This window comes from Cervus canadensis, chromosome 8 (genome assembly GCF_019320065.1).
Source record: "Cervus canadensis isolate Bull #8, Minnesota chromosome 8, ASM1932006v1, whole genome shotgun sequence".
NCBI lineage: Eukaryota > Metazoa > Chordata > Mammalia > Artiodactyla > Cervidae > Cervus > Cervus canadensis.
In genome coordinates this window covers 10,102,519-10,115,305 of record NC_057393.1, presented here as the reverse complement: position 1 = coordinate 10,115,305, position 12,787 = coordinate 10,102,519, and the positions used below count along the sequence as shown (strand labels likewise).

Here is a 12,787-nt window from a genome sequence, read left to right as displayed (position 1 = left end):
GTATTTACATAGTATAGTTTACTCTGGTCTTTTACTTTTAACCTATTATGCTTTCATATTTAAGTTGGATTTTGCTTTTCTTCTTTTATCTAGTCTGATTTTCTGCTTTTCAATTGGAATGTTTAGATGTGTATTGCCCAACAGGATAGCCACTGGCAGCATGTGGCTACATAAGTTAACTAAAATTTAAAAAACTTTTAAATCAGTTCCTGAAGAGCACAGTGGCCATGTATGACCACTGGCTGCATACGTATTCTCAATTGCACATATGTAAAACATTTCCAGAGAGCAGGCTTTTGTTTAGATCATTAATATTTAGTGTAACAACTGCTACGGTTGGGTTTAAGTGGACCTGTTTGCTATTTGTTTTCTATTCAATTCATTTGTCCTTTTTTCAACCTGTCCTTTTTCCCACCTTTTGGGAGACTGAAAATGTGTTACCATTGCTACTATCACTATTGAATTATTAACTCTCTTTGTTCTTTGTTTGTTAAGACTATTCTAGGGCAACAGTTTTTAACAGGGAGTCATTTTACTCCCTAGGGACACTTAGCAAAGTCTGGAGACATTTTGTTTCAACGCCGGGGGAAGGTGCTACTGGCATCTCCAGGGTGGAGGCCGCAGACCGTACTGAGCATCACACAGCGCACAGGACGGTGCTCAGAAAAGAGATTCACCCAACCCAGGATGTCAACAGTGCTGCACTGGCAGAGCTCAAATTTCTCACTCTTTTCCTTCAAATAATATTATCATCACTTCATGTAACATAAGACTCTTAAGACATGTTGTTGTTGGTCACTAGTAGCTGTGATCTTGAACTCAACTAATCTACTTCTCCAGGTTCAATTTTCTTCATAAGGAAACTGGAAATAACTGCTGCATAGACATTCTGTGAGAATAATGTAACCCAAGAGTACCCCCATATACTACAGGTGCTAACTTCTCAAAAAATTATGATGATAACTGCTAACAAAGAAGATCTTCAGCTATCTGGAATGAAGCAATAGACATTCTTGAAGAGACTCCTAAAAGACCCACATTCCCACGTGGCCTAACTTTTCTTACAAATGCCTCTTCCGCTAGTTCTCTACCTCCAAAATGACAGAAAGACTGCACCCTACTGGACTGGCTGGCAAAGTCTGACTTAGAAGAGAATTTCAAGAATCTCTCAGCCTCTGATACATAATCCCTTTTATTTACCTACATTTAATTGAAGACATCTGTAGGTGGTGCCACACAAATGTAATTCAGGCTTAGGAAATGTCAATAAAAATGTCTGTAAGGGAGAGATGCCATGTAAACCTAGCAGGGGAAGGCACATCGGCAGCTACAGAGCCACACGAAATTAGGAATATAATGGAAATATGCTGCCTGACTTGACGAGGTGATAAAAGCTCTTTTCCCATAAAGCTTAATGAGCTCTATTAGTCTTCAGCTTACAGGAATGTAAAAGGGTCAGCCCCACAGAGGGAAGTAACTGACTCTCCACACATGGCTCCATTCAAATGACAGCAGATCACATTACTGATGTGATTACTATAACCTGACAATTTCGTTAGATTCATGTGGCAGTTAACTGTTTAGGACTTCCAACAAAGGAGCGTGGTTCATTCATGGTAGTTTTTGCGGACAGAATGAAATTTAAAGTCTCCTTCATTTTCAACTGCAAACCTCATGTATTTTACTGCCTCTACTGAACTATTTTTCTTTTATTTAAAATAAGGTATTTGGGGATTAACCATATTTGCAATTTTCCTTCTCCAGCTTAAGCATAAGCTTAATGGCAAAATTAAACATTTAGAGATTCTCAACATTCTTCTGCCTTGGTTTTGCTTTGGCTCTCGGGTTCTGTGCTGCAGCAAAGGAACAGAATCCTAAACTCAGCACTGCTGGAGACTTGGGGGGAGCAGTCACTAACTATGCCATCAGGTGGCCCCTGGGAAATTCCAAGCTAGAAAATACCAACAGAATGCTCTCAAAAAAAAAAAGGTTAGGGGTACTCTTTTGCCCCCTTCTGATGCCTATGTCAGAAGCTTTCTCTATCTCCTTTATACTTTAATAAAACTTTATTACACACACACACACACACACACAAAGACCTATGCACATGTGAGGGAGTTTCTCAAAAAAAAAAAAAAAGTTAAAGTATTTCCCAAATGCTTCAAAAAAAGAAAGCACATTGGTCATCTTCAATTTTAATTCTTTTGCCTCTTTCATGTCCATAAGCCCAGTAAGAAAAAAAGATCAATTTAGCCAAGGTAAAATACAACTCCAGATCATTAAATGGAAAAAGCAGATTAGACAGAAAAAAACAAAAACTATCACTTAACTTTGATCATGATGCTTTCCTTTCTACTTTTCACCAAAGACTGAAGCTTCTACATAAAGATTCCCCAGCATTTAACCAGAATAATATGTAATTTTTATAATATTTGTTTGGTGCAAGTCTAGGTGTACGGTTGGTACTATTCCAAGTCCTATTTATACTTGAGATCATCCAAAGGTGAAAAAAATAAAGATCCTGATCTTAAGTAGCTACAATCTAGCTGGGAAGAGAGATTGTTAACCAGATTGAGACATAAATATTAGCCGGTGTGTGCTCTGGCAGCCCTGATTATGCGGAAAAGCTTGCTACTCTCAGCTTTCACTGTGCCTACTTACTTATTCCTTCATTCATTCATTCATTCAACAAATACATATTCAGTGCTTCCTATGTATCAATAGTGTTTACATCCTCAGTCGTGTCCAACTCTTTGTGACCCCATTGACTGGAGTGCCCCCAGGCTCCTCTGTCCAAGGAATTCTCCAGGCAAGAATATTGGAGTGGGTTGTCATTTCCTCCTCCAGGGCATCTTCCCAACCCAGATCAAACCCGCATCTCTTCACTGGCAGGTGGATTCCTTACCACTGCACCACCTGAGAAGCCCATGTATCAAGAGTACTTAACTATTATATGTAAACACAAGGAAGCAAGAGAAACAGGGTCCTCTCTTACTGAGCTTACATTTAAGAGAAATCTACCAGTGAGGACTATTTAAAGTATCTCTGCTATTGTTCAGTAACATCTTCAAACTGGTAGTTTGTCCCAGTGAGGCAGACATCAAGCTCCAGCCTCCTCATTTACTCTCTGTGTAGGTAAATTCATCCAGCCCAAATGCCTTCTGCTCAAAACTCCTATTCCTGGCAACTCCTCTGAGCTCTTGCTTAAATGAGAGTCCAGCCTTAAGCATTATCAACATGATCTCTTCTTCTAAGCTCCTGCCGGTCCCTTTTTTTCCCAAGACTAGACCCTGTTTTGACATTAGAGATTTCCCTGATGTACATCTCAGTCAAAAGACAACATTATACTTAAAAACTGATTCTAAGAGATTTTATTAAGTACAATAATCATTTTATGACGCTTTCCCAAACTGCCTTTTAACTATGTGTGTTTTCATGAACCAAATCATGGATTTTTTTTTTTACAAAATCCAATTTAATTTTTCCATCTTTTCCCTTGTGATATTTCTCATTCTATGTTTAGAAAGCACTTTATCAACTAAATAGGAGACTATATAGTTTACATTGTCTTCAAGTTTCTTATGATATAGTTTTAACTTTTATTGCTTTTACACCAAAATTCATTTAAAACTCTATGTGACAGGTATTACACTTAGCGTTTATCACACATTACCTCCTTTCATTTTAATAATCCTGTGAGTATTATTATTATCTCCATGTTTTAGATGAACTTAAAGATGAAATGACTTGCTCACGGACCACCCAAGGATCTCTCATTTCAAAGCCCAGAATCTTTCCAGGCTTTGTTTCCCCCTGGTTGCTGGACGTAGAAAATGGAACCAAACCTGGACGGTACTACCCTCTGGTCTGCTCCGCTTCCCCTGGAACTCATTCAAGCTGGCCACCAGGAGGGCGGGCCACACCACGTAACAACAATAGCTTCAATAATCAGAGAATATAATATGGAAACAGAGAACGGAACAACTGCCTCTATGTGGAGCAGAGAGGGCCTCACAGACAATACAGCATCTAGGCTCGGCCTGAAGCAGGATGTGATCTGCAGAGGTTGGGGGTGGGGAAGGGAACACAGAGTGAGGTAAACAACAGAGGCAAAAGGAAGGACAAGTGAAAGGCAGGGACAGAGTCTTATCATGTGAGGCTAAAGCACAGCTTGAGAGGAGAACACAAAATATCAGTAAGACCTGAACAGCACTGTATAACCTGCTCCCATGCCCACTGCCTCATCTGAGAGGCAGAAATCATTATCTGCATCTTAAAGATGAGCAAGCCGAGGCTCAGGGAGGCTGCGACTGCCCCGAGCTGTGCGTCTAGTAAGTGAAGACCTGGCTGAAGCCCAGGTTTGGTACTGAGTCCAGTGTCCCTCCACGTGCCCTGCTGCTTCCCCTCTCCGACTCCTTTCCCAAAATCTCACCATCTTCTCCAATTAATTCCTTTTCAACCACAGCTCACACCTGTATCTGGTTCTCTGATTAAGAGTTTTCGTTATCTCACAATTTCATCACTGCATTTTCAGTTCTAAATTGCAGAACCATCATAAGAGTTAGATGAGAAAGTGAGTCGGGCACCTAGAAGCCTGCCTGGGCATAATGAAGCTCAATACAAGTAAGTCCTTTGCTCTCCCCTAATCAATCCATGGATTTTAAAAAGTTCTCTCAAGCTAACTGAAACCTCCTTGGTGACAGCCTCTGCCCAGACTTCTCCAGCTCCTCTTTAACACCAGGGCAGTTTATGGAGGATAAGGTCAATGTGAGACCGTCACGGGAGGAAGGAGACAAAACAAGACACTAAAGTGGGTTGACCTGGGCTTCTTTGATGGCTCCGTGGTCAAGACTCTGTCTGCCAATGCAGGAGACACAGGTTCAATCCCTGATCGGGGAAGATCCCACATGCTGCAGAGCAACTAAGCCCATGAGTCACAACTATTAAGCCTGTGCTCTAGAGCCTGGGGGTGGCAGCTGCTGAGCCCACGTGCCACAGGCGCTGACACGTGTGTGACCTCGAGCATGCGCTCAGCACCAAGAAAAGCCTCTGCAGTGAGAAGCCCAAGCACCGCAGTTAAGGAAAGCCCGCACAGCACTGAGGACCCCGCACAGCCAAAAATAATAAAATAAAAAACAAGTAAGTAAAATGGACTGATTTCATTCTACCTGACAAAATGAGGGCAATGATCTGTTGTGAAGGTGAATAGCTCCGTAACTACTGGAAGTCTTATAAAACAAAGTGTGCATTCATCTCATTTATGGTATTGAAGAATATACATCCTGACAAAATGATCACTCCTAAATTACCAAATAAATGCCTCACAAAAGTAACCAATAGCAATATTAAGGTCAATGAGTAACCTCTTACCTCCAAAGGAGAGCTGCAAAGGAATCTTGTGAACTGTAGAATCACATTCAAATAGAATCAATTCCATCCAATAAAGGAGCAGCAAAAGAGAACACACAAAAAAGGAAAAATTATTACAAAATTTTTCAAAAAGGGCACATAAAGTGAACCTAAATGTCTATATATAATGCTTCATACACTATATAATTCATTTACAGAGTACAGAAAAGTTCAATCTAGACCATAGCATGAGTTTAAATATTTGTCAAAATCTGTATAAAAACAAATAAAACACAACAAATAAAATATTTATTTTTTAAAGCTTTATGTCACAACCCTATGCAATAAAACAATCCCTACGTAATAAAGGAGGAATCAACAATATAAATGCCACTGGCAAAGTTAGGTAAATGCCTAACTTCAGAGAAGAAAAAGATATAAACCAAAAAGGAAAGCAAGAACAGAGAGAAATTAAAAAGTCATGACCAAGAGAGCAGGTGGGTTAAGCGACAGTGAACTAAAGAGGAAGCTCTCTCTCTAGAAACCAGGCTGTTCCGCCCTTCCTCTTTTTTCAACCTCATACACGTATTTTCTCTCTCTCTGACTTACAAATTTCACAAATTATAAATTTATGGCTTATAAATTTCATCTGAAACTAAGTGTTACATGCTGTTTCTCAGCATTTAAATAAAGAAACAAATTTTGGAACTGGGGAGGAGCCTGAAAAAACTGACTAAGCAAATTGTGGGTTAGCTCTGAGATGAGGACTGTCACGTACCTTCATACATATTCATAATGGTAATCATGTTTTCTTAGATGTTATTTACAAAATCAACACTCCAAATCCTTTGAGACTTATTGTAATAATAAAAAAGCCAAGTAATATAAACTCTGGATCTTACTAAATGCAAATAAACTACAACACAATGTGACGGCAGGCCGGTTAGCAAGCACTCTTGAACTTCCTCTCCACAACAGAGCTAGCTAGTACTCACTGGGAATATAGATATTTTGATTCTCTTTTAGAGATACATATTGAAATATTTCTCAGTGAAATTACATGATGTCTGGGATTTCCTTCAAAAGCACGGGGGTTTGGAAGGCAAGTTATGGGGGGGAATGTACAGATAAAACAAGAAGCGACATTATATGAAACTAGTGAGGACAGGAGATGAATATATGAGGATTCATTATACAAGTCTCTCTACTTTGTGAATGTTTAAAATTTTCATAATAAAGTTTAAAAAACATACCAGACATTTACTACCTCCAAATCTAAAGCAAATAAATTCCTAAAAGATTACTAGTGTACACCACAGCCACATAATTAACTAGTAAGCATCATCTAGGCCTTAGATGATAGGGTATAATAAAATGTAAGCACTATTAAGATTTTTCTCTTAGTTTAAATAATACTAATATGCAATTCAATTATGTTAACTGCTAAAAGAGAACTTTCTGAAAGTGCAAGATAAACCAAAAGTTTTTAATTTCATAGTGCTGATATGAAGCACATAATTCTAATGAAATTTAAATTGCAACCTTTATAGTCTTGGATTCTTTTTACATTAGCCCAGCATAAAATAATCTCCAGCCTTCCTCCCAAGAGTAAAAAGTGATAGTTGAAAGACTACCCAGTTTTCACAGTAGAGAAAAATGAGGCATGGTGCGTTTTTATATTAAAGTTGAGAAAGTTGCTATTGTAGGGTTTCCATGCTTTTCTCCAGTATGTGCATGTTAACTGTATTATACATACTAAGTTAGAATTTAGAAGTATTTCTGGTTCAGTTGTAATTAATGAATTAATTATGATGGAAGTGTAAAATAAAATTTGTACTTTATGGGAAGACAAGAAAAATTTAAACATAAAAAGCAGTGCCATGCCCTTTGGCCTCCTCTCTCCCCTCTAACACGCACTGTTTATCTGCATCATGCATCCATCATACCTCCCCCATGAGCAGAAATACCTGCTCAACCATGAAGAGTAACATCCTCCCAGCACCATCAAGACAACTGCTTCAAAGATAACATTCCTTCTTGATCCTGTAAGGGGTCACACGACCCATCACTTTGTACCTGCAGATCTGGATTGTGTATCATTTAATGCACAGGCCCCTCTGTCATAAAAGTTCTATAACTGTGTTTTGACTTCTAACAGGCAGAATAGTTCTTGGAGCTTTCTGAATGGCTTCCAGGTTATAATCCTCATTTTAGCTTGAACAAAAGGTTCTATTTCTTTCTTAGATCAACCAGACTGATTAATTTTTTTGTCTGACAGAAGTCACTTTAAATAACAAAAGAATAGCATATACTCTCCAAGAAAACTATTGTCTCCTTGAAACTCAAATAATTTACATCTTTGTCGTGTATATATATGACATTCCTGTCAGTTTTTTTTTTAAACAGACCTAAAAGTTATTTTCCTGTTTGATGCTGCCAAAACATGAAATATATAAATTTCTCAATCAGCAAGGCTGTACAAACACAATAACAAATCACAAGGCACACATTCACCACCCTATTCATAGGACATGAGAAAGGATGAAAATGCTTCACCTACTTTAGTGCACCAGAAAAACCCACTGCTATTTTCCCTCCAGTTAATTACTAATATTTAGTAAATTCATTCATAATGAATGACACATAATATATTCAGTAGAAAAGAAGGTAATACTTTGAAAAACAACAGTCATAAAAAGGCAGATATAATTTGTAAAGTACATTTTGTATATACACTAAAATTGATAACAAAAATAGACACCTTTTTAACAAATAGCATGAAGTTAGATCAGTATCAAAAAATGGTTCAATTTTGCTGTGAATGTAAACTTCTCTAAAAAACAGAGCCAGTTATAATATAAGGGGAGCAGAATTTGCCACCCCAAAATGTGTCTGTTTGGAATATTATTTAAGCTGGTTATTTTTAAGATATAGCAGACTGGGGAAAACTCTGAAAACCAAGTATGAGTTGCCTCTTTGCAAGAAAATATTTATTATACATTGGTAATGGAAATCTCCATTTGTAAGGGTGTCTCCCTTTCTATACCTGAAAGAAGAAGAAAATGTAGCCACCCTACCAAATACATAGAAATAAAAATAGTGAATTAGGTGACAGAGGAATATGTTTCAAACAAAGGAATAAGATAAAACCCTAGAAGAAGAACGAAGTGAAGTGGAGATATGCCATCTATCTGATAAAGAGGTCAAGGTAATGATCATAAAGATGCTCAAAGAACTTGGGACGGAACGCATGAACAGGGTGAGGAGTCAGATTTTTTAACAAAGAGAAGATGTCAAATACAAAAAAGAACCAAACAGAGATGAAGAATACAATAACTAAAATAAACAATAACACTACCAGGCATCAACAGTAGATTAAATGACAGAGAGGAAGAGATCAACAAGCTGGGAGATAAACAGTGGAAATCACTGAAGCTAAACAGAAAAAAAGAGTAAGGACTTCCCTGGTGGTCCAGAGGTTAAGAATCCATCTGCCAATGCAGGGGACACAGGTTCACAATCCCTGCTCCAGGAAGATCCCACATGCCGTGGACCAACTAAGCCCATGCGCCTCAACTACTGAGTCCACATTACAGAATGCGAGGCGCAACTGAGCCTGGGAAACTAGAGAAAGCCCGCACACAGCAACAAAGACCCAGTGCAGTCAAAAATTAATAAACAAATAAATTTTCAAAAAAAGAAATGAGGACAGCTTCAGAGACCTCATGCAGCATTACAGGTACTAACATTCTCATGTGCAGGGGTCCCAGAAGGAGGAGAGAGAGATAAAGGGTAGAGAACATACACATACATACTATCAACAGCTGAAAATGTCCCTAACCTGTGAGAGGAATCAGACATCTCAGTCCAGGAAGCACAGACAGCCCAAACAGGATCAACGGAGAGAAGGCCACACAAAAGACACACCATACTTAAAATGGCAAAAATCAAAGCCTCAGCAAAGGAGGCAAGGATACACAATGGGGGAAGGACAGTCTCTTCAATAAGTGGTGTTGGGAAAACTGGACAGCTACATGGAGAAGAATCAAAGCGGACTACTCTCTCACACCAAGCACAGAAATAAATTTTACATGCATTAAAGATTTAAATTTATTTATTTTTAAAAATATTTTCTTGAAGTATAGTTGATTTACACTGTTGTATTAATTTCTGCTGTACTGCAAAGTGACTCAGTCAGACACACACATAAATTCTTCTTCATACTCTTTTCCGCAATGGTTTATCACAGGATACTGAACACAGCTCTCTGTGCGACACAGTAGGACCCTGCTGTTTGTCCATTCATAGATAATAGTTCGCATCTGCTAATCCAAACTCCCAGTCTTTTCCCCCCACCCTTCTTCCTCCTTGGCAACCACAAGTCTCTTCTCCATGTAAAAATTTCAATTTAAATAAGATCTGAAACCATAAAATTCTGGAAGAAAACACAAGCAGTAACTCTTTGACATTAGTCTTAGTAATATTTTGGGGGGATGTCTCCTCAGGCAAGGGACATAAAAGCAAAAATAAACAAGACTACTTCACACTAAAAAACCTTTGTGCACAGAGAAGGAAATTATCAACAAAATGAAAAGGTTATCTACTGGATAGGAGAAGATATTTGCAAATGATGTATCTGATACAGGGTTACTATCCAAAATATACAACTCAACATCAAGAAAACAAACACCGCGATTAAGAAATGGGCAGAGGAACTGACTAGACATTTTCCAAAGAAGATATACAGATGGCCAACAGGCACATGAAAAGATGCTCAACATTACTTATCATCAGGGAAATGCAAATCAAAACCACAATGAGGTAGCAACCTCACACCTGTTAAAATGGTTATTACCAAAAAGACAACAAACAACAAGTACTGGCAAGAATGTGGGAAAAAGGGAACCCAGGTGCACTGTTGGTAGGAATGTAAACTGGCACAGCCACTATGGAAAACAGTATAGAGATTCCTCAAACAATTAAAAATAGATGTACCATGTGATCAAAAGTTCCATTCCTACGTCTTTATCCAAAGAATATGAAAGCACTAATTCAAAAAGATATATGCAACCATATGCTCACAGCAGCATTATTTATAATAGCTAAGAAACAGAAGCAACCTAAATGCCCATTAACAGACGGATATGGTGATATGGTACACACACACACACACACACACACACACACACACACAAAATGGAACTTTCTTTTTCGGCTATGCCATACAGCATCTGGGATATCTTAATTCTCTGACCAGGGATCGAACCTGCGCCCCCTACAGTGGAAGCACGGAGTCTTAACTACTGAACCATCAGGGAAGTCCTCACACAACGGAATATCACTCAGCCATAGAAAATGGAATCTTCTGATCTCTTTCAATCTTTCCATCTAAGATCCTACAAGCCATGTGGCCTTAAACAATTACTTAATTAAAATGAAATCCTGCCATTTGCAACAAATGGATAGACCTAGAGGATATTATGATAAATGAAAGAAGTCAGAGAAAGAACAATACAGTAGGATTTCACTCATATTTGGAACCTAAAAAACAAAACAAATGAATAAACAGAAAAAGTTATAGACACAGAGAACAAACAGGTGGTTGCCAGAGGGGAAGAGGGTGAGCGGGGAGAGAAGTAGCTGAGGGAAATTAAGAGCTACAAACTTCCAGTTGCAAATAAATGAGTCACGGGTATGAGGTGTACAGTATGCAGAATACAGTCAGTAACAGTGCAACACTTTGGTATGGTGACAGGTCATAATGAGAATTATCACGGTGATCATTCTGAAATGCACAGAAATATCAAATCACATGTTGTGTAACAGGAACTAATATAGCCTTGTAAAAGAGTTATACTTCAAAAACAAAAACTCATAGAAAAAGAAATCAGATTTGTGGTTACCAGAGACAGCAGTAGGGGGAAGGAAAACTGGATAAAGGCAGTCAAAAAGTACAAAGTTTCAGTTATAAGATAATTAAGTACTAGAATTGTATGTACAACATGACAAAATTAACACTGCTCTATGCTATATGTGAAAGTTTTTAACAGTAAATCCTAAGAGTTCTCATTGCAACAAAAAAATTTTTTTTGATTTAATTTTGTATCTTAATGAGATGATGGATGTTTACTAAACTTATTAAGACCATCAGTTCATGGTGTCAGTTAAATCGTTACACTATACATCTTAAACTTATACAGCTCTATATGTCAATTATTTTTATTTTTCAACAAAACTGGAAAAAAAAATAAAAAGAGGCAAGGGATATATACAGATCAATACTATCGCTACGAAGTCACTCACTAACCTTGCTTCTCTTGCAGCATTCTGACTCACCACTCCTAGTACCATAATTCTATTAATCATCGGCAGCCTATCTCGTAACACCTCATTCCTTTCAGAGAAGCACTTAATGCTTACCAAAATTTTCTAAACAGTTTCCCAAGCACACAAAACTGCAGTTAAACCTCCTGCCACTTACAATTAGTAAATTCTTTCTTTTTCCAAGACTTATTATTAGCAATGTCAGTTTTAGGGGGCAGAGAGGAGTAGGAGAATAAAAAGAATACACACTACTAATTTTGCCAGAATAGCCCAGGAAAACTATTAATATAATCAGCTATTTATCTTTATAATGTTAAATATTCAACATATAAGTAATTTAAGCTAATATCTTCCTGAAATGCCTTTTTCTGTGTAATAAGGATCATGTTAAGTTCCTATATAAAGAAGCACCAAACAGCATTTTTTATAAGGTAAGCCACAGTTTTTCCCCTAAACCAAAGAATATCAGTGAGGTGTACCTATTTGTCAAAGTGGAATTCTAAGTCTTACGACTGCTCCCATGAATTATCCAGAATTTTCTTGCATTAACAAATACTTCCACGGCTCCTGTTTTTAGCCTGTCACCCTAGTACATGGTATGCTGTACTGTGCTCAGTCATGTCTAATGCTTAAAAAGAAATCCGACTATATTAGGCTATGATCTAGTAAGATATTTCTTTAAAATTTTATAACAAGCAAGCTAAATCATACAAAATGTAAACTATTAAAGTTTTTCTATCAGGAATATGGAAGCTTTAATTAAGAGTCAATTGTAATAAGCTAAACTCTCTCCCCACGCCATTTAAGAAGTCATCAAAGGAACGAAAATTAAACCTGTACATAATAGGAAGTCAAAACTAAGGTTTGAGAACTAAGACCCTGTTTATCCTAATTGTAGTGGGGAGTAAAAAGAGCAGATTTAGGTAATTCTGCAAAATTCACCTTTACAGCTATTCCCTTTTCCATTTGTGAGCAATGCAGCTGAAAGACATGACCACCTATACTGCCTTTTCTGGTTAGACCTAGAACCTTGGACAGGACACGAAGCTTCAGTAAATCTTAAAAGATGACAATGAAAGTCTTATGTACAGTCTAACATATTTACTAAGTCTTC

General features: G+C 37.7%; 1 protein-coding gene across 7 annotated transcripts in view; it reads right to left on the bottom strand.

Moving 5' to 3' along the window:
- Nucleotides 1-12,787, bottom strand: part of ATE1 (arginyltransferase 1) — a 154,448-nt gene that overhangs the window by 105,138 nt on the left and 36,523 nt on the right. For 6 of the 7 annotated variants that reach the window (XM_043475259.1, XM_043475263.1, XM_043475262.1 and 3 more), the window contains one exon: nucleotides 5,371-5,403. The exons of the other annotated variant lie outside the window; for it this stretch is intronic. In XM_043475259.1, coding sequence (XP_043331194.1) covers nucleotides 5,371-5,403 — 33 coding nt within the window. The remainder of the gene's footprint in view (nucleotides 1-5,370; nucleotides 5,404-12,787) is intronic. 7 annotated transcript variants of the gene reach the window in all.